Here is a 24,808-nt window from a genome sequence, read left to right as displayed (position 1 = left end):
CCATCCCTCATCAGTGCCACAGCATAAGGATAACTCCCCTCCTCCCTCTCCCACCATGTTTTATTTTGCTCTGGAAAGAAGAGGTTCAGATAAAGCTCATTTAATAAGCACAAGGATTGCATTGTGATGTCTGTATATATATTTATATATTAAAAAAAATTTCTACCATTCATAAATACATCATACATAAAACATGTTCCCAAAATACATTCATGCGTTTTCCCCTTTTGAGAACCCTGCTTGTACCCCAAACATCTGTAAGTAGGGAAGGGCAAAGAGGGGAGAGAAACTCATGTCTGCAGGTGCCTCCAAAACCAGGCCAGGTTGTGAAGAAGCCTTTGGTGAATGTCTGGGTGATGCTGAGGTCAATTCCTGCATCTGTGTGTTCAAGCCTGACCCTCTGGGACAGCAGGGCTCTCCTGCATTCTGTACTCATCGTGCCCTTCATCATCATGCTGCACCAGCTGACAACGTTTAAGCAGCCAAAGGAAAAAAATGCAGCACCTGGCACAGAGCAGTGCCAGCAATGCAGCTCAGTAACATATGTCCTGTTCAACAGAAGATTCAGTGCAGCACCTCCAGGGCTACCCACAGCCCTCCCCATCCTCCATAGTTGTACCTGTACCTTGAGGTTGTTCAAATGCAGGGAGATGGAGCCTCTGACCTGATGGGGGCTGCTGGGGAAGCCAGGGAAACTCCTGGTGGATGCTGAAATTCCCCCCTCTTTACCTCTGGTCAGTATTGCAGGTGTACACCCACAGGCCACTTTGGGAACCCTGCCCTTTCTGCCTGAAGCACCACACTGGGTACAGGTCAGCATCCCCTTTCCACAAAGCAGTCTGTCATTACGGTGAGCTCCCCCTTAATTTAGCAGTCAAGAGAAAAATAAATCCATTCTGACTTTTTGCATGTACCCATAACCAACATCGTACAGGGCAACCGAAGAGAAGCACCACACAGATCCATATCTCACATCCTCCTGCATCCAACAAACAGCAAGATACACGATCAAGTTTTGCACAGTCCATTACAAAAGGCATCACCCCTCAGCAACACCACCAAAAAAATGATGCATCACCACAGCGTAAACCCTGCAGGAAATGAGGCAGCAAAGTACAGTACTGAGCAGCTCCCAGGGATCTCTGCCTGTACTGATGGATCTGTTGGACAAACCTCATCCCAAACCTATCTCCCATTGCACAGGAATACCAGCTTGCATAACTAGATGCTCTGCTTCTAAACAAGGTTGGAGGATGCCAGCACGAACTGATGTCAATCTGTTTTGCAGGAAGACAGTGCTTGGCTGGGCTGTCTGCTTTGCATCCAGGAGTTTAAGGGCCGGTTGTCTTTGCAATGCAGGTTGCAGGACAGCAGGTGTCTTTCCAGGCAAGGAAGTCTCGTGGGAAGTTTTGCTACAGTCGACTTTACAACTGAGATATTACGGACCGGATCCTCTAGTGACTTCAACCCCACTCACTCCATTGGAGTTACTGGTGTCTGTTTCCACTCATGGAGATCATGGTCCTTGCTTGTCACAGACAGAGAATAAAGCTACGGTAGCCCTTTATTTAAATAGAATTAAATAACTGCATATTGCATCAGCACACAACTTGGAATGTGCTTCCGCTGTTAAGTAAAATAGCAAGCACATCAGTGATTAATTAAATTATTTATCTTGAAGTAAAAAAAGTGATAATATTACTAATAATTAAAAACTTTGGGGCTTCATAACGTCTTTTTGTCGTATTCTTGAGACTAAGAAAGTCACTGGCATGTGCACAGCTTCATATATCCTCCTCAGTTGGGAGCGAAGGTTTGGTTTCCTGGAGGTCCCCATTGGCATTTTCTGATGTGTCTGAGCTGCCAGGGGCTGATTCTGTCGGTGGTGGTTTGTACAGCACACAGGCGATGGTGAAGAAGGTTGTTCCAAGCACCTGCAGCCACCAAGATCACAGAATCATAGAATGACAGAAACATGGAATCATTAAGGTTAGAAAAGACCACTTGGATCATCGAGACCAACCATCAGCCCATCCCCACCGCACCCACTAAGCCATGTCACTCAGTGCAACATCTGCTTTATCTGGAACATCTACAGGGATGGTGGCACTGTCACCTCCCTTGGCAGCTGTGCCAATGCTTGACTGCTCCTTCTGAGATGAAATCTTTCCTAATACCCTGTTACTCCCTGTTCTCTCTCCCAAAACAGATGCCCAGCCCTCACTGGCTTTAAACCAGCAAAGCAGTGTGTTAATGTGCAAAGGATTTCAAAAGCCACTTTGTCACAATAGCTGCTAAACACTGCTCTCTACATCAAGTGCCTACTTGGGAGCAGTTGAAACGATGGCTTTCAGCTAGTAAATAGGAATCACACAGCAATGCTCTCGTATTTTCTAGCAGCTATCAGGAAATGGTTATTTACAGTATGCCCACAATTTCATCACCCATTCACTAACACTGCACTTATATATTTTATTCCATTTTTTAGCAAAAATCATTCAGTAACTGTTTGGAGGAGATTTCTCTTATAGTGCAACAGAAGCTGTAAGCCTGGAATGTAATGGGACTTTAAAGGAACAACAGTACCTGGAGCACCATTATCTGCTGAGAAGCAAGAGAAGTTTTTACCTTCCCTATCTCTTGTCTTGAGGTCTAATTCAGCTTTGGAAAGGAGCGGATGGGCATAGCACAGCTCTGTAAGACTCTCCCCCAGTATGAGTGGCTGCCTCCTAAATACATTCTTGATCAGAGAGTGAAACACCAACCTCACCTTGTAGACCAGCCCTGTGACCAGGGTGTAGCGGCTCATGGCTGAGTTCTGGTACACATAGCAGGAGCCTTGCTCACCACACTGGTCCTGCCAGAGCAGGCAGGATTTGTCGATCATTGACCCAAATGCAATGGGGCCAGGGATACCTCCTGTGGGAAGACAGAACCAACATCGTCCATTCAAGACCTCATGTCTTATTCCCTCCACCTCCAATACAACCTCTGTTGAACATGTAACAGTGTGGGGCACGCTCTTCAAAGCCAACACACCCCACAGAAGCACTGTGCTGCTCTGTACTGTACCTAGAGTTCGGACCACGATCCACTGGATCCCAAGTGCAAACGACTTTTGCCTGTCGGAGACACACCTGGGGAAGAAGAGGGTAGTTCAGCAGCTCTGCCAGGCTGCATGGCACCAACTCTCCCTGCACCCAGCACCCATGCCCTGCACAACGAGGTCTGTCCCACGGCAGCATATCCCTCATGCCACTGCAAACGTGTGACCAATGTCAGAAAAAAGAGCTGCAAGTGCTAAAATTTGCTTTCCCAGCTAGGCAATGGTGGGAATCAGCCCTTCCCTTTCCAATCCAGTAGTTCCCATCACGCTTTCCCTGGAGCTTGTGCCAATGGGTAAAATGGAGGTGGGATAACTGAGGCTTCTTGCAGAGGATCCTGGGCTTACCGTAGTGTTGCAGTCAAGGCAGGAATGCTGCTCAGGAAGGTGAAGAGGATCACCACAAACATGAAGAAGAGCAGCAGGGTCCTTTTTGCACAAGGGGAAGTGCATTTCCCTGCTTCTGCCTCACCAGGACCAAGCAGGAGAGTTTTCTCAATGCAGCTACACTCACCATAGACCTGGGAAAGAAAGACTGGTGAGTGGATTGCTGGGGAGAGTATGGTGATAGTCAGGACTGGGTTTTAATAAGAAATGAATTTAGAGAGGGCAGAAAGCAGCTGGTTTTGCTCCTGGTGTGGACCGAAAAAGAAATCAGGCTGCGTTCTTGATGCATCTACTTCAAAACAGATTATTAAATAACAGAAATCAACTTTGCCAGGCAGCACTTCAACATTCAATGTCATTATTACCTATCTGGAGCCTTTGTCTATGTCTATAAGATGTGTGCTGAAAGAATGTGGAGGTACATCATGCACACTGAACAAGCAAAATAAGCCCCATAAACACTGGCACAGGAAGCAGGTGCTCACCAAGCTCTCCTCCTTCTTCCCTCAATGACATCCCATAAATCTCTGTGCAGTTTGACCCAGCGTGGAGAAAAATCAAAGTTGGACACATTGAGGGAAGTGAAGCAGGGCAACCTCCAGGAACCTTTTATCTTCCTTCTAGGTGGTTCCTGAGCGCATCCTCCATCTTCTCTGCGCTGTCTCTGCCTTTTACATTGACTTGCAACAAAGCCCAAACCTGAGTATGCTTTTGCAGAGCCAGCCAAAACGTTCCAAAGATAATGTGCTGCTGCCTTGTCAATACACAGTGCTGTGGGACATACCTTCTTGCCATTCCGGAGGTTTTCAGACACTTTTCTGCACCCAGCATGACAGGGAGAATAATACATAACATCATCACTTCCACAAACAGGGCTGTAGGTCTCCTGCAGGCAGCCGCACTCTGCATTGCACACTGCTGTCAGGTTCAGTTGGCTGCCGGGCAAAGTGCTAAAGGAAACATGGGAACAGTCAATGGGGAGACCCAGAATGGTTCTCCAGAAGTAAAAAGGGTAAAGAACGAGGAGGAGAAGAGGGGAAGGTAGGAGAAGGTAGCAAAAGAGCTCTGGAGAACATAACACCAGGCCTGGGAAGGATTTCATCTCACCTACTTATAACCATGAAACAGGAACTGTGCCCTGTAGCTGCAAAGGATGCTTTAGTGACCAGATCAAAAGGAGATATCTGCTTTTGAACAGGAGATCCCACTTTTAGTCTATACCAGTAACTCACATTATTTGTACAGAGGGATATCTTGCGAAGTCAAGTAGGGAGACTGAGATATTGCTGCTTGCTGAGCCTCTTGCTGACTTACACTCCCAGTTAAATGCAAAAGTTTGGATATATGTACTCTGGGAATATAGTTCTCACCCTCAATATCTGCCTCTAAGACTGACTGGACATTATCTTCCATCTCCAACCCTAAGCAAAGACCCACATCATGATGACCAACATCAACACCATGAGTTTGGCAGTATAATCCAACTAGGGCCACACAGTACAAGACATGGTTATTACCTTCCGTTGTACATCTGGGTTACTCCTGCCATTGGCATGTTAGGGCAATGAATGAAAAAGATGAAAATAGCTAGCAGACTTGACACCGTGCAAAGTAAACACAATTTGATGATTCCTGAGCAGCGGAGTTTAAATTTATTCACAAGGAATCCTCCCAGGAATGTGCCTCCACCTCCAGCCGGCACAACCAGATAGCCTGAAAAAGGGAGACAAAACAGCATAAACGGGTTTAGAAATATCACTGAAGAGTTTCTCATTTATCATACATGCAGTGTGTCTGCGTGAGAATAACCCTTTGGCTGCTGTGTTGCTTTTTGGTGGGAGATAAGAAAAGTTTGCTACAATAAGTGGACCTCCATAGTTCCTAGGGTAATGTGGCTTGAACCTAATAATGCAGCTTCTTTTCCCTCTACATATTAAAAGAGACAGTTAAAGAAGCACATCATGAATACTGATGCATGTTGGAACCCATGGAACTCAGATCAAACTTCCTTGGTCTTGAATGAAAGAGTTAATTGAAGATCTTCCCATTTTCTGATTAAGTGTTCTTGTCAGAGGCGACTGTTAACATTGCCTGCTTATGTCCAAGAATGAATTGAATACAATTGTTTCACCCTTTTCTAGGTAGTGAGAGATGGCTACAGAAGTGATGCATTTCTTACTGATGTCAGTAGATAGAGCTCTGAAAACACACTTGGTACAGACATGCTGATAGGAAATGATCCTCACTGCTTAATAGTGGAAAATGATTATCCTTCTGTAAATGAATGGCAAAGTGTGTTTGTCTCATCCTTCATAACAATAGAAAAGGCAGCAAAACCAGGTTTCCTTACCAAAAAGAGTAGCAGCTTCAGAGGCACTTAAACTAAACTGAGACTCCAAAAACTTGGGTCCAAACGTGGACATCCCAGCAATGAGAGTGGCTTCTGTCGCTCCCGCTAAGCAGAGGAAGATGAAGGTGGGATTCTTCAGGAGCAGCAATACTGATCTGGGAAGGACAAATATACTGGAATTGAACTGCTGTGGCACATTTTGATTTCAGATGTGTTCCCTCCACATGTAAGACAGGGCAGCATCACAACACACTGCATCCCTTGGAAAGAAGAATCCCAATAGGAGCTTTTAAAAGAGCAGTGACCTTCTCCACTTCAACTTACTGAATTCTACCAGCCACAGAAGGATGCTCAGCTACCCTCACTTCTCCCCTTTCAACTGCATGGTGAGGATCAAGTTTGCCCTTGAACTCTGCTTATTATAAAACACCTTTTGTGTGGGAACAAAGTTGTGTTATATACCTATGTATATGTGTTTCTCAAGTGCACACATGTCCTCATGAGAATAACAATCACTTACAAATATGGGTTATTTATTGCAGCTCGTGGGAAATACCAAGCAAGTCTTTCTGTATAGAAGAAGTGCCTCTAAAACACCTTATATCTCATGGGAGAACAGAAAGCAATCTTTCTTCCACAATCTAAGCATAGTTTTAGGTGAAGATTAACATCTAAGAAGAAACAATACATTTTATTTTTGACCTACTGGGATTTAGTAGAGAGCCACAGATATTCAAGAAAAATTGCCATCTGTCATTTATATGCAGAAAGATGATCCAGCAATAATTCCACCTCTGAGACTCAGAAACACCCTCAGGCACATGGAATGGTCTCAATTATTTCCCACTATCTCGGATATTGGACTAAGAGCGCTGCTTTGGAGGGAGCATTTTGTAACAAGCTTGAAATTCTGCCACATAACTTGCCCCAAGTTTAGCCCAGACCATGACAGCCAATTGCCTTGTTTTGGGGTATGGCACAGCCTCATCATACTGCAGCAACAGCAACTGGGACCCAGGGAGATGCTCACTGAATTGAAAGGCACTGTCAATTAACTGCTTGGGAAGAAATGTGAAATGGCAGAACCAACAAGTGTGTGCGGTACTCAGCATTGGATAATGCTAGGAATTTAGGGATTTACCTGGTTTAACTCAAATGAAGTGGACAATTCCACCATGTCAATAGAACAAAGAGGCTGAAAGACATAAGACACATTCTTACACCTTGATTTCAGAGGGTTCTATAATAACCATTGTCTAGCCACTGGGATTATCTTAGTTTACTGAACTATTTAACAGGACCGATCTTTTCAACTGTGCTTCTTTCAGAAGAAAAAAAGCCTAATCTCTTAGCTAGAAAACACTCCTTGTTGGCCTTATGACTGCTGTAGAAAACACACAATGCCTTCACCATTTACAGTTCAAGAGAAAAGAAGAGAGTGGTTCCCTGGAAAAAAGCATTACTTTGTGCCTGTTAGACAAAGGTTGCAGGTAGGAAAATTAAGAGGAACAACTTTCAGCATGATGAATGACCTGAGTCATTTCTTGTTTGCAGACAGAAGACGTATTTGTGAGGAAATAATGCACCTAAAACCTCAACAAAATCAACACATCTTTTCATTGTTAGCAGCAGGATTTTAGTCACACCCAGAAACCACATAATTTTCAAGAAGTCTTGGCTGCCCTCAATGTTTGCAGCCAAAGTGATTTAAGGGAGTTCAGCACTACCAGAAGTACCCTGCCATGTATAAAAGCCTCATCCCACAAATCTTTACTCATACAAACAAATGTGGGCACCCTTTCCTCTTGTAATGGTCCTGTTAAGTGAACATGGAACGCATCAGAAGAGCAGTGCATGCCCAGGACAGAAAACTGCCAGACTGTAACACTGCACAGCCCCGTGCTAGCAGTCAATAGTGATAGACGAGTATTTGTGCAGTCTTACAGCATGTGAACAGGGATTTTTCCAGCACACAGCAATGTCACCTACTGTCACCACCACCACCAAGGGGATTGAGGGGAACATTTATGTCCCAGAGGAATGAAAAACATCCTCTCCTTTCCAAACTGATGCTTCAGTAAGGCCATGGCACATGCCAAAGCCACGTAGCCCAAGGGAGACAAGTGAAATACTACTGGCTGTAGCTTTCTGCCCTGAAGACGGGAAAATCAGTGAGTGATCTTCAAGCTCTGCCCTACTTGTTAGTAAGGAGCAAGTCTTCTATTCTGCCTTGGTGTGGCCCTCTGTGTCTTCTCTTTGAATTCCCCTGTGCTGACATCAGGGGATGTTCCACATGAGCAAACATATGGAAGCAGAAGGAAGGTGATCTTTTATCATGCCTTTTCAGCCCAAAACCAAATCAGAGGGCAGACGCTTAAATCTGTCTGGGCTTTGTTCTTGTACACTTCTGCTTTTAGGGAGCACTGTGGATATGGCATTGCATCAAGCTCTCTAAGAAAAGACCTGATGGTGTGGAATAGTAGTCTATTTTATCTATGTTTCTTTTTATCTTTGTGAGACTCTTACTGTCCGTACTGTGAGGAAATATGTAGCAGCCTATCTGTCACCTAAACAAAAGCAACAGTGTCCTTTGGCCTTGCTGTGTGCGCAGGGCCACACGTACCCAAAAGCTGCAGGCAGATGCAGTCTCCTCTTTAATGGAAGTTTCCAGAACAGTAAGCCTTTAAGGCACTTCCCTTTTATTAATCAAAACCAGGGAACACAAATGTCTGCTGGGTTTTTGCATTCAAAAGAGAAGAGATATCTGAGGTTTAAAAACAAGAGAAAGAAGCAGGTTAAGAGCTGGACTGATCTGAATGGTGTGAGATGGGCCAAGTTGCCTTCAGTGCTCATTCTTAGGGCATGAGGCGTGAATGGTCCCAGGACATCTCTAATCACTGTTAGGACAGTCCTCACTGGGAATAGTAGGAGCTTTGTTCAAGGTAAGCAAGCAAAACATAAAACCCTGAATTCATCCCTCCCTGCTGCCCAGTCTGTGTTGGTTTCAGTCATAACCTTACCATCATTTAAATGCAGGTTTTGAATTTAATTTCCGTGTGGAGAATAAGTCATGACCTTGGAAAATGGCACCAAGTCAAGTATGCCATTTAATAACAGCACTGAAATCTATTCCATGTAATATTCTTCATGAAACTGCCTTAACCCCTGGTAAACTTCCCATGAGGTCCCCAGGATTTTTAACTACCTTTCACTATGTGAGTACCTGTGTTACTCAACATGGATGGAGCGCTGCTGACAGCTCCTGCACTGAGCGCTTGTTTCAGCCCTCCTCTGCCTGTACAAAGTTCTAGCAGTATCATGGGCTCTGGCAACATGTCAGCCATCACATGCAGATGCAAACTCCTCCCTAAGAACAGTCCTGGGAGAAGTGCAAAAATGAAAAGCCCCTTTATTGATGGCAAACTCGCCATCTGAAATGAAGCGATGCCCAGATCTCTCTGCAACACCCACAGCTTCACTCTCAGTTGAAGCCAAGCCAAGTAAACAAAGAAACATCTCTATTCAAATAAAACTCAAAACAGCAACAAAAGAAGATCATAAATGATTTCAAAGATCCAAGACTTAGTTTAATTTTGGCTTCTTACTTGTTTTTACCCAACATTCCAGGATTCCTTTAAACCATTTCCTACCAAACCTGTGTAAGTGTGCTTGCCCACACAACATGCCCTGGGATTTCACGTTACTGTATCACTGCTTTGCGGGAGAGCTAAGAAGTATTAACACATAAATAAACACAGAGGCAAAACAAACAAACAAAGAAGCCTGAAAGAGACAGTGAAGGAGGTGTCTGTCTCTACCAAAATGTGCCAGCTCTCTGCACATCACCCTCTGGGGCAGCTTTCTCACCGAGGTAGGTCTTTAACTGTTTTCCCAAAGTCTGGATCTGATGCTTTTTTGTGGCTCCCATCCTTCAGCTGATGAGCCTCCGACACCCTCATAACAATATACCTCTGGGACCCTGCAAACGAGAGGCAAATGGGAACAAGGAGTAGGTGAGACATGAGATGTGGTGTTACCAAAGGGGTGAATCTGCAGCAGGAAGACAAGCAGCTGGTGAAATTAATGTATTAATTAGAATCTGAACACAAAAAGCTCATCCTCTATGTCCACCCCTGTCTCTCCGGCTACAGGAGGGTGCAGGCACAGACCCACCCCACCAGCTGCCTACCTGGGAGGCGCTGGGGGTAGCCCAGGATGGGGATGGAGATGAGGAGTGAGGCAGCTCCAGCACCCAGAAAGCCGATCCACCATGCCCCCACCCATAGTGTGTTCTCTGGGGAGATGTCGGTCCTGCAAGAGACAAACCCAAAAGGACACAAGGGAGAGAGGCGGCGATTTGAAACAGAGAGGGAAAGCTGGGCACTGCCCTCACTAAGGCTGGCGGAGGCTGGGGGAATGATGGGGACATCCCTAAAGGAAACTGACTCTCCTGGAGAGTTCTGCCATGTCCACCATCTGTCCTGCCTGACACATGCACAGCACTTAGTGAGCCTGAGAAATTACATCATTTATTTCTCTTTTCATCTCTCACTTGCATATTTCACCTCACCCCATTTCATTTCTGCTTTGGGGTTTGCAGTGAGCCTTGTTCTATCCAAGAGCCATCCTTTCAGCAAGACAGCTGGTGGAAATAACCCATCCCTTCCCCAAAAACCCATTCAACCATTGTAGCCCATTCGTCTGCCACAGGGGCTATAGGCTAAGAGGTGATAAAATAAATTAGAAACCATAAACAGCAAAGAGACACCAGGCACTGTGGCCAGATAGCCAGGAGGAAAAGCTGCACTGCTGGCAGCCTGGCCTGATGGGGGAACTCATTCAAAAAATTCACCTGCTGCTCTCAGCCTTGTTACAGCAGGCAGTGCAGCATAAGGAAGGATTTAGGCTGACAGGTTCATGAGCAATTCTCTTCCAGTGACAGCATTAATGCAAGCAACCACTACAGCCTCAGCCCCCCCACAGAAATGCTGCTGAACACAGCGGGCATTTTCCCCACAGCCACTGTGTTACTTTTCTGGATATTTTTTTACCCCAAAGGAAACATACAGCATAAAGGAAAAGGAACAAGATTATTTTTTAGCCACTTACTCTCTGCCAATTTCAGTATAAATATTTAGAAACATTCCTCCTACCAGATAACCCGCTGCAGGCCCAAGGATTGCAGCAGTGTAGAAAACAGCTGAAAGGAAAAACAATCAGTGTTAGAGAACCTGCAGAACTACAGTGGATGAGCAGCTGATGGGGAGTGCTGGCACCCTCAACATAACCAGCAGTGCTGAGGAATGAACAGCCTGGAGAAGAGGTCTGTGGAGACCTCATAGCAACTTTACAGTATTTAAAGAGAGGCAATAAGAAAGGACAGACCCTTTCGTTGGGTCTGTTGTGGAACAGATTGCCCAGAGAGGTGGTAGCTGCTCTGTCCCTGGAGACATTTAGGCTGGAGCAGGCTCTGAGCACCCTGCTGTAGATGTCCCTGGTCACTGCAGAAGGGTCGGCTCAATTGGCCTTTGAAGGTCCCTTCCATCTCAAATGATTCTACTAATCTATGGATGGAGCATCCTTTCTCAGAGAAGCTGCCCTGTATGTTGCACCAGCAGCATCTAAACAAACATTCCTCCCGTGCTCTGGCACTGAAAGGACAATGCCTTGCATGGACATGATTGATGGCCAGAGAAAGGCAGTGCCATGCACATGGGAGAGACTGTCCCCAGCCAATGGCTGTGCCAGGAACACCGGCACCTCCTGTTCTGCAGGACTCTGCAGGAGCGAAAATGCCCAGCTGCACTTGCAGTGCCTGCCTGCCAATAACTATAAGGGGGAAAAAATAATGAAAACCTCCCAAACAGCTGCTTCTCTCTACTTATCATCATGTCTGTCATCAGGAACAAAAGACTTGGAGCACCTCTTGTGAAAGCTCCTGGGGCTGCCAAGGCAGATGGAGCAGACCTCCCCCCAACCCCTTTGGCAGCCACTCACCAATGTACACAGGGGAGTAGTTAGTCTTGACGTTTTCATCTAAATAGGTGACGCCAAGCGTATAGAGCGGCGTGGCTCCCATCCCGTGCAGGAACTGCCCCAGCATGAAGACGAACCTGTAGCTGGAGAGGCTGGAGGCAGCCACAGCGCAGGGCAGGCTCTGGTTGGCAGCGCAGATGCCCACCTCAGCTGAGGAGCGCACCTCATAGCGACCCGTGGTGAAGTGGGGCAAAGCGAAGAGCAGGGAGCCCAAGCCCATCACCAGCACACCCCAGCCCAGCCACCGTGGCTTGTGGCCATTGCCCCCAAAATAACTGACGAAGGTGAGGCAGAGGCAGGCAGCGATGTCGTAGGAGCTGGCAATCAGCCCACTCTGGTAGCTGCGCAGGTCAAAGCGGCGCTCGATGGAGGTGATGACCGTGTTGATGAAGCCGTTCACCGTCATGCCTTGCAGGAAGGAAGCAACGCAGAGGAAGAACAAAACGCCCTTGGAAGTGTTGAAGAGCTGCAAGCAACCGGGGGTGAATCCTCCCCAGCCACATGCCAGCTCCTCCTGCTCGGCTGAGATGTATTTAATGCCTTTGGCCTCACAGAGGGGCAGTTCGCAGGACTCGGCACCGCTGGGAGTGCCATTGCTCAGTGGAGTCCCACTTGCTGAATCGAAGGCTGAGCTGTCCTCACCCACAGGGGACGGACTGGGGAAGACGAGTGGCTGGGAGAAGTGGAAGCCATTCTCTCCCGTTAAGTGATGGGACTTTGCCATGAACAGTACAGCAGAGCGGGTCCAGTGTTGGTGACTGCAGCTGGGGCTGCTCTGCAGGGTGGTCAGCGTGTGCCTACTGCCGGGCTGCGAGTTTTGGCACACACATTAGATGGTGAAGGGCTGAGCCAGGACCATTGCAATCTGTGAATAGAGAAGATTTAGAGATACTTTTACTACTACTAAAATCTAGAATGGCTTTTCCTTTCGCAGAATGCTTTTTCTCATTAATTACCAGTGTTTCACTGTGCAGTTTGGCTGCATGCGTGCCTTCCACCACAGTGTGCTACTGCCTCAGGGACTGGAGTTCCATTAATGGTACAGAAAAGAAAATTCTACTTGTAGAATCATACAATCATGAAGGCTAGAAAAGACCTCCAGACCACCAAGTCCAATTCCAACCCATCACCCCAATAACATTTCCCTCAGCACCACATCTCCATGGCTCCTGAATGCCTCCAGATACAGTGATCCCCCCACCTCCCTGGGCAGCTTGTGTCAGTGCATCACTGCTCTCTGGAGAATAAATGATTCCTAATATTCAACCTGAACCTCTCCTGGAACAACTTACGGCCAACACCTCTTATTCTAAAAGATGAGCATTAAAAAGCTAAAGACCATCTCCCTGCCTGCTGAAGTCCTTCATCACTTCCCCAAAGTTGATCCCAGTTTGATGCAGCCTCTTTCCCTTCCCTTTTACCATGAAGAGAAATTTGTGTAAAGCTGCAAGTTTCCCACTGCTAAAAGTCCTTTGGTTTCTCTTTCACACTATGCTAATAACAGTTTATAATTATCCTGAGAAGTTTCCACAGTTGGATTGATTTTATCCCAGGCCCTGAGATCTGTTTACAGCTATTCAGTAAAATCCTTTCTATAACTAATTAGACTACGTGCTGCTGCAGAGCAAGCTGGAGGGCACAGGCAGCTGATGTTAACCTGATTACCAGTGGAGGCTGCCTTCTTTCAAACATTCCCTGTGCTGTCCTTGCATCCCAGCACCTCAACACTGCAGAAGAACAGAATTTTTTTTACAAAAAGAGCGTTTTTAGTTCAATGCTTTGGCTGAACCATAAATGATGTAAACGAGAAACTTCTCCTTTGAGTGCAAATCTTAAATACTGGACAAGGACTGCTTTATTACAGAATATTTTCAAAGCGTTCAGTATTTCCCAACATTTGCTGCCAATATTTCTTCAAGAGCCTCCTATAAAAAATGTTCCTCTTCAGATTGAGTTCAAAGGGAATGGGAGAAAAGAGGAGGTTGTTGTCCCAATAAAATGAGCCATGCTCAGATTACTGTAACCTGGGAATGTTGAAGGAATATTCCTTTAGTAGAACTGTCTGACCTCTACAATTGGTTCTTAAAGGCACCAGGTAAAAGGGCAAGTAGGCTTGAAGAATTTGATGCTTAGAAGATTATCAAGGTTATGCTTTCACCCCAGAAGGCCTGAGGATGCACCCCATATAAACGCATGTCAGTAGTGCTACAACAGCACCAGTTTAGCAGATGAGGTGCACCCATCAGTGCACGAAGCCTTTTGTTTGCAAATAACTGCAATCTTCACAGTCCATTCTGGTGACCAGAGGGCACCAACTACATTGGGGTCCAGCTTTCTGGGAAACTAGGCAGGATAAGTGTCATAGCCAAAGGGCCACTGCCACACCCAGAGCATAGAAACCTGCAGGGACAGACTTTTGTGATGTGTTGGCATAAAAGGATAATAGTTTGGATGTAAGATCATAATTTTTCACTTTTTCATCCCTCCGATGTCCCTATGACTCTTGCGGCTCTAAATCTATCTTTCTCATCTTTGCAATATTGCAAACAATAAATAAGAGTGCTTTAGCACTCTAACTTTATTAAACTCAGCAGAGATGACTGACTGGCTGTTGGAACAGGCATTAAAGAGCAGAATGGGTCATGTACCAAAGTCAAAATCAACAGTCTACAGCTGCATGCTTCCCCACATCGCACACAGTTGCCATTACATTTGACTGCATCATGAAGAAGGCTGCTTAGCTGGGAACTGATTTTGCTAGCACCGTTTTCAGCAGGTAAATAAGCCCATTTCATGCTGCTAACATGCACGATGGAGAGCCAAGAGCTCCCAACAGGGCACCCAGGGGGAAGCACTCATACTGCATCTATCAGCAGCAGGATGCCGCCATCAGTACATACTTCACAAGCCAGGAAAAGATTAGAGAACAGCATTAAAGTTTTCCCATCTTTAAAGTAGAAGGAGGAGGAATCTGGCCACCAGCTCCAAGTGACCTCAGAATCCTCCCTTCTGACTTTTGTTACTCTTGATCCTATTGAGTTATCAGCAAACACAGGATGAAGTATTTTCATTGTATCTCTCCCAGGAGCAGCAGATGCCTCCCTCATGCCCAGAAGCCTCACATTCTGCCCCAATCCTGTCCTGGCCCATTGCACTACACCAGCACAGATGGGTTGCACCCAGTGCTCCAGGCAGGCAGCCCAATGCTGCACGCTGTGCCCACCACGCTGCCTGCTATCTCACCAAGTGTTTCTAAACTGGAACTGACACATTCACTGGGAAGATTATCTTCCATGTGAGCCATGTGCTACTTTAGGACAAAACATAATCCTTAGGGGGAAAAAAAAATGCACACACACCATAAAACTTTACTTATGTACTTCCTAATAATTGTTATTCATCCACTTATTGCTTCTCGTTCATCTCTGTTTTTAATGACTCAGCTGCTGAGATCTTTTTTGCTCTGAACCAGTCCCAATAGTATTATGTCAATAGATGTCCTCATTTTGCTGCAAGATTTTAACTCGTTATTGTTATTATTTTTGAAGACATACAGCTGATTCCAGGCTGCCAACAATACCAAATCAGCACTACAGTGGTAGCAAGGCAATGAAAGCATGATCTGTATCTTATAATAAAATTCATAAAGATTAACCTCTTCCCAATATTTACCATTAAATCTATAGCAAAACTGCAAAACTTAGAAGTTTTTTATCAGTTGATCACTTAACCAGTCACAGGACCCATTAAAAATATGTTTTGTCTCTGCTGAGGCCTGTGGTTAATGTCACTAATTAACTACTAACTGGCATGCGAAATAATCCTATTTGCTGAAGCATGCCTTATGGTAGTTAATCTTCCCTTTCACTCTATGATTTTTGACTTTGGTGAGGCATTATTGTGGCAAGTAGCATCTACTCATCATTTCTGCTTTCCACAACCAAGCAGGTGGCAGATCTCATGATTTCTTCAATCCTATGGCAGCACACTTGTTAAGAGAATAAAAGTGATCTGAAAATGTGCTGCAAACCAATGGGGAGCAGCCACTCTCCTCCTTGACCTACAGGAGAGCCTGCCCAGGCTGTATGGCCAACCTGCCTTCAGGAAAGCTCCCATCCACGCATCAGGCTTTGCTATCACTCCACACAGGGATAAATTCATCAAGGCTTGGATGCTTAATTTCTTTTAGTAACAAATAGTGAATTTGTCTCGCACTTGGCTTGGAGGATTATTGGTATTACTCTGCTGCAGCTGATACACACCATATGGATCAAGCATAATCCACTCACCGGTTTACCAGGCAAAAGCCTCCCAGAAGCGAGACAAATCCACGCTGTGGTCCTGAGAACACGACTGTCCTTGAGGGCTGCTTCAGCTGAGAGGGAGATAAAAGAAGGCATGCAGTGACTGGGATGTTCTCTGCATGTGCAACACTGCAAACTGCTGTCCTGGCAGCTGGGGAACTTTACTCAGCTCCCAGGGATGTGAGGACCTCCTTTTCCAGCAAACTATTACAAAGCCTCCCTTCGGCTGAGCAATACAGGGGAGGCTGCTGTTGCCAGGAGCAGCCTTTCATCAGCAATTCCAATAGGAGCAGCATCATCCTGCACATGCACTAATGTTTCAGGAATGAGAAACACACCCAAAGAGCTCATGGATACCTAACGCTGTGCTCCCCACCGGTTACAGTGCTACAGGTGCAGTCCTGCCAAGGTCTGAAGCACAGAACCCAGCAGCAGAAGCTGGCTCTAAATTATCATCGGAACAAGGATACATTTATAATTAAATAACATCCATCTAGCAAAGCTTAGCACTCACAAAATCCTTTGTATGTTTTCCAAGCGCCCTTCCACATGCTGGCAAATTAATGCAATAATATGCAAGAAATCAGGAAGGTGGCTTGGATAATTTTCAATTAGCTGCTTGAAAATGCTTTGAAGATAAATCTAGCCAGATTTTCTGAGCTTACTTATTTGTTCCAGCTTATCTGTACAAACGCAATTGGCTGCAGCTGCCTCAGCCCATCTTCAAAAACTTGCCATGCCAATACACAGAGCAGATTTAAACAGGCAACAATATTCTGCTGCAGCAAAGATTAGCCAGACAAAAGGTTCCTTTATGCTATAATGCCTAACTCCTTCTCCCTAATGGCATTCTTGCTTTAATGTCTTTTTTCCTTCCCCTAAGTTTGATCAATGATGAGAAAGTTTCCACGCTAGCACCGCGGATGCAGCCCCAGTATTTTCCCATGATCTAGATTTATGTACATTATTTTCCAGCATTTGGATTCCTAAAGACATCTAAGGAAGCTCAATATTCAGTACAATGTTTCTGCATGAACCACGAGTCAGCTTTCCTCCATGACTGTCACTTAGTTCCTATACATATCCCTTCTTGCTTCCAAGAAACAATTAAGGCAAATCCTGGATGAGATGACCAAACTGAATGAGCCAAATTATCAATTCTTTGCAACAGTAGCAAAGCCTCTGCATGGTTTTCTACATGCTTCTCTGCTGTATTGCTGCTGGAGCAGGCTTTCCATTGAGATACCACCATCTGGCTTTTTTTCACCTGAACCATCAATTCATGCACTACATCAAGCTGCCCTTCTCCTGCAGAGAATCAGGAATCTGTTTTGGCTTTATTGTAACACAGCAACTGCAGAAACGCAGTTGTTCTTGCAGCTATAACTACCCATACCCAGCTCAGTCCACTGCCCCCTTTTACCACTGTCGCCCAGGCAAAAAAGTCCACCCAAAGAAATCTAGAGAAACATGTACATTTCCAGTATGCTGGAGTATGGGAAGAAAACTACATAAAATCCCAGGCATTCTGAATTCCTGCACAGAAGGTCTGCCACAGGACAAAGCCTCTACACCATTTTTATATAATGTGGGCACTGGGGTAGGATGTCAACATCCAGATTAACTCATGTTTTGCTTCTTCTTGAGAAAAGACTGCTTTCCAGCAGCTCTTTTCTATAGCAAGTGGGCTTTCTAGGGCCAACCATGCACCATGACCCATTTGCTCTACCAATAGAGCACAGGTTGCAGGACATCTGCTGCTCACAGCCTTCTAAGACATATTCTCCAGCTCTATGCCATGTTGCTGGGCTGGTTTCCTACCCAATTCCTGTCCTAACCCAGATAATACAGGGATGAAGAGATCACTTTAGAAGAGATAAACACATTGCAGGGGGAAAAAAAGCACCACAACACATAAAAACAAAACCCACAAGGTTCATCCCCCAGCATTTGACATCCGCAGAGAGCACACGAGTCCCTGAGACAGGCTGAGAGTAGGGTGGAGAGACAGAGCCAATACAGGAACGATTCAACTGAGGGAAGAGTATTTCCCACACAAGCTCCCTTTTTTTTTTTCCAGATCAGCAAGTAATAGCTTCCTCCAGAGCACAAGCTCAGTGGTGCACACCGCTTAGCCTGGATCTTGTTTAACGTTCAATGATGCTCTCTAATCCTCCGAGGTATTAGTCTTGAGATTCCTGCCAAGCACAGGAACAGCACAGCACTCCCAGACAGCACTTAAATGAACTTGCTGCTTGAAATGGGCCATTTGGCACTCTACCATAGAACTCCAGCTGTTTCTTTTTTTTTCTTTTCGTTAAGCTCAGATGAGCACCCAGGAAGGCACTATAGCATGCAAAACATACAGTTAAATAACCCTGATTTCTCTGTCTCCAATGACTCCCTGACACATTATTCCATGTTGAGTGGGATTTCTCTCTCAATTACTTGCTTAAAAGTTAAGTACCTACTTGGAGGTGGACATTCCTATTGTCTCTCCTGCCCAATGTAAAAAGATCATCAGGTCCAGCTTGTTCATGGCTCTCTAGCCATGTCTCCACCATCACTATTTTTTGTGTTTCTAAATCACCCATTAGTGCAGATATGATCTGAAGCAGGAATGGGCAAATAATCATATTTCTGTTGGATTAGCCAAGTATATTATTTTGAATAGACTCTGGTCTCCTGTTAGCTACAACAACAGAAACCGTATTTGATCTAGCACAAAGCCGGATGGTGCAAAATAACCCCTTGGGCATAAAGTTGATGTGACACAAGGGTGTTCAGACCAGACCAGTGCTCAGGGTCACGTAGCTGTAGGACTTCTGATTCAGCATGTGCTTCCTTGAAGCCTCCTGGCACCAAGTGCTCACAATCTGCCCCTCCAATGATGAGCTAAACAAAGCTGTCATATTTCATTCACTTAAAATAAACACCACATCGGATTGGGGTTAGTTTGCATTTGATCACGCAACACGTCATGGTTTGGAAAACACATTCTAATTGTGCAATCAAGAGGAAATGATGATCCCTGTCAAAGGAATCCTCCTTCTCTGACTCGAAATCTCAAACCGGTACTGTAACCACAAACTACAACTTAGTGATGAGATTTGGACAGGAACACAGACCTGAAGAGAATGGGTCAGAGATTGAAGGTAGCATGCAAGCAGTGTGCAGGACTGCTGATCATTGCAAATGGGGACAGGCAGAAGCTATGTGGTGAATATTACGGCCTGAGAATTGTAGGAGGCTTTAAGAAGACAGACTGAACTCATCGCTTCCTTAGTAACCTCCAAACTGTTCAGCACTGAGTCCTCACCAATGTCTTTGCTGCAATTCTCTATCATGGCTGCAGCTGTGACAATGTAGAAGGCACAGAATGTCTTAGGGGTGACAAAAAAGAACAACATGGTGCACATGGGCAGTTGTGTTATGGCCTGATGCTTACACGTGGCTGAGCACAAGGAATAAGAATCACTGCTGACCAGAGGACATGAGATCACTTTGGGAGATGCTGGTGGAAAAATGCTTAAAGCCATCAGCACAGATCAGCACTAGCACAGTGATGTGGTGAGGTGGGCCCATAGGATGGTGTGTGTACAGGTGTGCACGTGCTCTGCCAGCACAAACACTGCTGGCATTGCAAAGCTCTTGCAGGATGGCACTCCTCTCCTCTCCTCTCACAAGGCTCAATCAGGCCAGCAATTCATTCCCACTGCCAGGGAACAAATTGTTGCCAAATGGTATTTCTTCCTGAGATAAAGGAATAAACAGGCATATAATGTTCCCATTGTCAACCCAAAACATCTGCTGGAATTCAGAGGGGTTTGCTGTCCCTGCGTGCCCACACGGCCTCTGCTTTGTACCCTCTGTGCTCTCACGGATGAGAAGCGCAGCCTCAGAGAGCAGCTGTGAGGGGACAGATTTACTCACAGATCTGCAAACTGCCTCCAAGGGATTCCTCCTCCCATGCAGCAGCACGGTGTGGTTCTTGTTTCTGACTTGGGAGCTTTTTGGTTTGCCTTGCTGAGGACCTGCCTGCCTCCCACAGCCCCTGCAGAGTCCTGTGAGGCATGAACACAGCCTGGTTACTTACTTTGCACTCATTTGTATTCAGTTTCTTCAGCATCTTTAAGTAGTCCCTTCAAGGTTTTCCACCAAATAAGAGGAACACACACAAGGGGCTCATGAGCTCTGTGAGGCAACTGTAAAAAAGCCCCACATCTGGCCTGAAGGGTCAGAATCCTCGTCAGCGCTGAGTCCACTCCAGCAATACAAAGCTTAAAGCTTCTTTGAAAGCAGTGACAGGCAGTCCCTTTCTGGGGGAATTCTTATGCTAACATGAAGCACTGTGGCATCTGCCTTGGCCTTCATTATACCAAAGCAGAGCAGGAGCACGTCAGTCCCACAAGGAGCCAGACTCTGTCATCTATATGTATTCTTTTCTATCTCTTAGAACCGTTTAGAAAATTAACCCCTATCTCGGTGTACCTGAAGCACTTGAGTTCACAAATGTGAAAGCATATCTATAAAAAAGCCAAAAAGTATTTTATTTTTTTTTTTTTGGCTTATTTTCAGCCAGAGCACTGCAAGGTTGAAGTATCTTTTGGGGAAAAAAAAAAAAGTGTTTGGCTTTGCTTTCTCCACATGAAAAAGACTCCCAAGCTCCTTTATAACACCTAGCAGTGGTTAAGCAAACCTTGTCAGCATTTCATTTTCATGTTGGAAGAGCTAAGCCAAGATCTGAGAATTCAAGTGGTTGAAGACTATTGACATCACGCAGCAATATATTACATGTATAAAAAGATGAGGAATCAAATTTAGTTTTAGTGTAAATATACAAAGAATCACAGTGAGTCAGAAGGGACCTTTAAAGGTCATCTTGTCCAGCTCCCCAGCTCCACCACAATGGGAGATCAGCCTAACATCTTTGTTGCATCAAGAGTTTCCACCTTGCTGAACATCCAACAGGGATAAGAAGAATAAAGCAGACATTTCCCACCACTGACATACTCCCATTGCTGGTAAACCTGGACTGGAATGGTGTTATTTTTGGTACCAGCAATATGGTAGTTGCCCAGATTTAGCAGTACTGCTGCCTGAAGAGAGTCTTACAGTTAGAACAACATCATTCTGCCAGTATTAAATACTGCACTCACATATCTCAAGTTCTTGTCAGTACAAACAAAAGGCCTGAAGTAACAGCTGCTGGTTAGTGGCCCTCTCTGAGCACTCATTGACAATCACTCATCTCAACTTCTAGGGTGGGATGGGCAGTTCTGCCTGGGGTTCATCAAACAGAAGAGCACTATGTTGGAGTACTATCCATGGAAAGTGTTTACAAACCCTCTTTGCTCTTGGATCGCCCAATTTAGCATCACTGGGATACTGCTCAAGGCCAAGATGGCACGAAACTAATTAAGTCATGGGGTGGTCTAGCACTAAATCCTCTCTGAAAAGGGTGAGAAGCAGCTCCAGTAGCAGCTCTTAGGGCAGCTGGGGGAGCTGCAGACATGCTGTTCTTGTGTGTCAAGCATGAGGCAGAAAGAGATGTGGTCAGAGCTGCTGATATCCCAGCACTGCTCATTGGTAAGGAGATCAGCCCAGAAGTGGGCCCAGATAACGCGGTTTTTGAGTCCTGGGAAAGCAGAACTTGTTTCATATCAGGCACTGAAGTAAAGACTGGAATATCAATGCACTTCAGAGCATTACCCACCCTGCATGTGGGTAACAGCCCCTGCAACCTGTTCTAAACCAGCATCCTGTTATCAAGAACCCAAAGGGGAAAGGGAGCATTCCCCTTGAAACCATGCCCAGCACCTCACTATCCTGAAAGGCCAGCACCAGGCTATCAGCTCTGCTAAGTGCTCCCATGCATCTTACAAAGCATTTCCACTGCTCATCGTCTGCATTAATGGGACTGTGCAAGACTTAGAAGTCCCAGGGTCTGAGTAATCAATGCATGAACAGCAGCTCAGAGAACAGAACTACGAAGCCCACAAACCCAAATGGCAAAACAGAGTGTTTGACACCTTCACCCATGGGTTGTGAGCAAGTTCTCAGGGAAAGGCAGGTAGCAGGGCTTGGTGCACAGTGAAGTAAAAGGGAGCAGAACAAGGACTCAGCAGGGAAAGAGCAGAATGATCCAGCACAAAGCAGAGTCATGAGTCACACTTTAGGCTGCTGCAGGGTTTAAAGACCCAAACCAGAAGCAGGACCACAGCATGCTTCAGGCACACAAAAGAGACTAAGGCAACCTCTAGGGGGTTGCAATTGGAAATTGGGAGGGGGAGAGCAGCTGGATGCTGATCTTCCTAAAATCGGGGTTATTCCTTTTGTTGATGGCTGATCCTATCTTCCTTCTTGTCTGTGAATCTCTAATCCCTGAAAGATTTCTAGTAAGCACTTGCTCAGGCAGCTCCTAGTTCCCAGAGCCAGGAATAACTACCACTGGCTCCAAACGCTGTTTCCAGTGTCCTCTGCCATCCCTGGGCAGGATCTCCACGGGGATAACCCAGGGCTGGATCCATGTAGTGCAGTCCTGCATGGCTCCTGGCACACCTGGGCACACCAACACTGTGCCATGCCAAGCATGGGGCAGGTGTTTGCAGTCAGCCCCAGTGTAGAGGGCTGCGAGCAGCGCTTCACATCACATCATTTGCGGTAGCCTGCAGGCTGGACTTCTTTGCATTAAAACAGCTTCACTTTTTTCTTCTTCTTTTCATTATTTGACTACCCCCCTCCCCCACTCACCCTGTTTCATCCTCTTTCTCACGTTTACAACGGCTCAAGGCATATGTCTCTAAAGATCTCCTTTGTGTTAATCCGCCATCAAATGTGATTTCAATGTGTGCTTTTACAACCAAGCAACTCCCTATAGGAGCCCAGAACTAGGTGGGGAGAAATGGAGGTGCCAGACTGGGATAACTGCATGTTTGAAGTGTGTTGCTTGGTAAAATCAAGCAGCCTATAGAATGCTTATAAAAGGGACGTGCAACAAACTCATGTGATGAATGTCCACAAGAGTCTTCTGAGCACTCGGAGCTGAAAAGCACGTTTTTATTACAACAACACTCCAGATTCATATCAACTGAGCAAATAGGTTAGCAAAAGTAATACAGGTCAAACAATGAGAGCGCTCCAATTTCAGCCCAGCGTGCTGCCTGTACCTTCCTTCTCTAACTTAGTTACAATTCCCTTGAAATAAGGATGCCCGTATTATTTGCATCCCTTTCACTTGCTGTAAGCATCTCTGTGCCGTGCCTCCTCGCCAGCTCTTCCTACTTCCCACTCCTTCTCTGCACCTTTCTAATTTCCCGTAGAAATACGGTAACGGGAGGGGTGGGGGAAGGGGAGAAAAAGAAGAAACGATTCAGTCCTGACGAATTTCAGTTACACGGTGGTAAAAAACACCATTCTAAAAGCACCGCGCTGAAAGACCAAATGGAAAGTCTCGACACGCGTGTGTCTATTCCGGTGATTTCTTTTTTTCTTCCTTTGAATCGAGACACGCGTTTCCGCACACGATGACCACACAACAGCCGCACGGCACCATCCGCTCCCCGAACCCCGGGAGAAGAACCCCATCCCCGCTCCCCCATCCCTGCTCCCCCATCCCCGCTCCCCCATCCCCAACCCCGCTCTCCCGTCCCCATCCCCGTTTCCCATCCCCATCGCGGGGCTTTTCTCACGCTGCGGCTCCTCCCGTCCCCATCCCCGTCGCCCTGGGGCTCCCCGAGCGGTGCAGAGCTGTGGGGAAGGGGATCTCATAGGGGATCCAGCCGCCCCCAAAGCCCACACTGTCCCCGGTTCGCCGGTGCACCCAAAAGCCACCGGTATCACGGAGCAGCCAGCAGCCCGCGGTACCCACCCCGTGCTCGTCCATCCTTTCTACATCCCTCCATCCCTCCCATATCCCTCCGATATCCCTCCTATATCCTTCCCGCATCCATCCCGCATCCATCCCGCATCCATCCCGCATCCATATCCCCCCGGCCGGTACCTGCCACCGCTGCCACCGCTGCCGCCGCTGCCCTCCCGTCGCCGCCCCGCGCTCCGCTGCCCGCATCGAAGGGGAGGGCATTGAGTCCTGATGGATGTCAGCTTCTTCCAATCGAAGGCGAAACGCGGAGACGATCCGGCCAATGGTGGGAGGGGACGAGGAGGGCAAAGTGAAAGTGGGAGAGAGGGTCGGGGGGAGAGGGATGGTTGGGGGCAATGGGGGGGAAAGGGAGAAGGAGAAGAGGAGAGGTGTGATGGAAAGAGGGAGCAAAAGAGAGTGCAGACAAAAAGGGGATGGAAAAGGAAGGGAAAGGGTGGAGGAGAGACTCTGGCTATGGAGAGGGCAGGTGTGACAGAGAGCAGGTGCTTCATAGGAAAAACGAATTATTGTCCTGTTACTGGAGGGCACTGCAGCCTTCCTGCCTTCAGGGTGTGCTGGGGGAGCTGTGGGGTATGGCCAGGGGAAGCCGTGGTGCCAGGGGATGCATCTGCAGTGTCAGAGCAGAGCAGGACTCTTAACACTGTCCTATTGCTGCTGTAACAAACCTGCCTCATGTAAAAGGAGAAAAAAAGTGGAATAGGAACCTATAGACGAGTATTGCTTTGGGACACAAACACAGCTATTGC

At 46.4% G+C, this 24,808-nt stretch overlaps 1 protein-coding gene across 5 annotated transcripts; it reads right to left on the bottom strand.

Moving 5' to 3' along the window:
- Window positions 1-116: 116 nt before the first annotated feature.
- SLCO4A1 (solute carrier organic anion transporter family member 4A1) lies at window positions 117-24,258 on the bottom strand. Of its 5 annotated transcripts, none has more exons than XM_015881673.3 (12): window positions 24,183-24,258; window positions 11,838-12,741; window positions 10,950-11,040; window positions 10,030-10,151; window positions 9,708-9,819; window positions 5,841-5,995; window positions 5,008-5,203; window positions 4,275-4,440; window positions 3,452-3,624; window positions 3,073-3,137; window positions 2,771-2,919; window positions 117-1,934 (listed from the first exon to the last, which is right to left on the bottom strand). In XM_015881673.3, the coding sequence occupies exons 2-12, from the start codon at window positions 12,598-12,600 to the stop codon at window positions 1,785-1,787; spliced, it is 2,142 nt and encodes a 713-aa protein (XP_015737159.1). In that variant the 5' UTR covers window positions 12,601-12,741; window positions 24,183-24,258; the 3' UTR covers window positions 117-1,784. The 5 variants fall into 5 exon arrangements, with proteins under 5 accessions (XP_015737159.1, XP_085375820.1, XP_085375821.1 ...); XM_085519694.1 differs by lacking the exon at window positions 24,183-24,258 and adding an exon at window positions 16,166-18,927 and having other exon boundaries at window positions 2,766-2,919; XM_085519695.1 differs by lacking the exon at window positions 24,183-24,258 and adding an exon at window positions 16,166-18,927.
- Window positions 24,259-24,808: the final 550 nt, after the last annotated feature.

Source organism: Coturnix japonica, chromosome 19 (assembly GCF_054131305.1).
Source record: "Coturnix japonica strain WE chromosome 19, WE-NBRP24, whole genome shotgun sequence".
Lineage (NCBI taxonomy): Eukaryota > Metazoa > Chordata > Aves > Galliformes > Phasianidae > Coturnix > Coturnix japonica.
Note: the sequence above shows the minus strand (reverse complement) of the source record. Positions and strands in the feature narration are given on the sequence as shown.

Bases quoted from the DNA above. Each gene is read 5' to 3' on its own strand.
- SLCO4A1 (XM_085519694.1), bottom strand. From the start codon at position 12,600: ATGGCAAAGTCCCATCACTTAACGGGAGAGAATGGCTTCCACTTCTCC. The intron at 10,152-10,949 runs GTAAGTGGCTAA...TGTCTCTTGCAG, and splicing joins TATACTGAAATTGGCAGAGA to GACCGACATCTCCCCAGAGA. The intron at 3,625-4,274 runs GTATGTCCCACA...TTTCTTTCCCAG, and splicing joins ACCTCCGGAATGGCAAGAAG to GTCTATGGTGAGTGTAGCTG.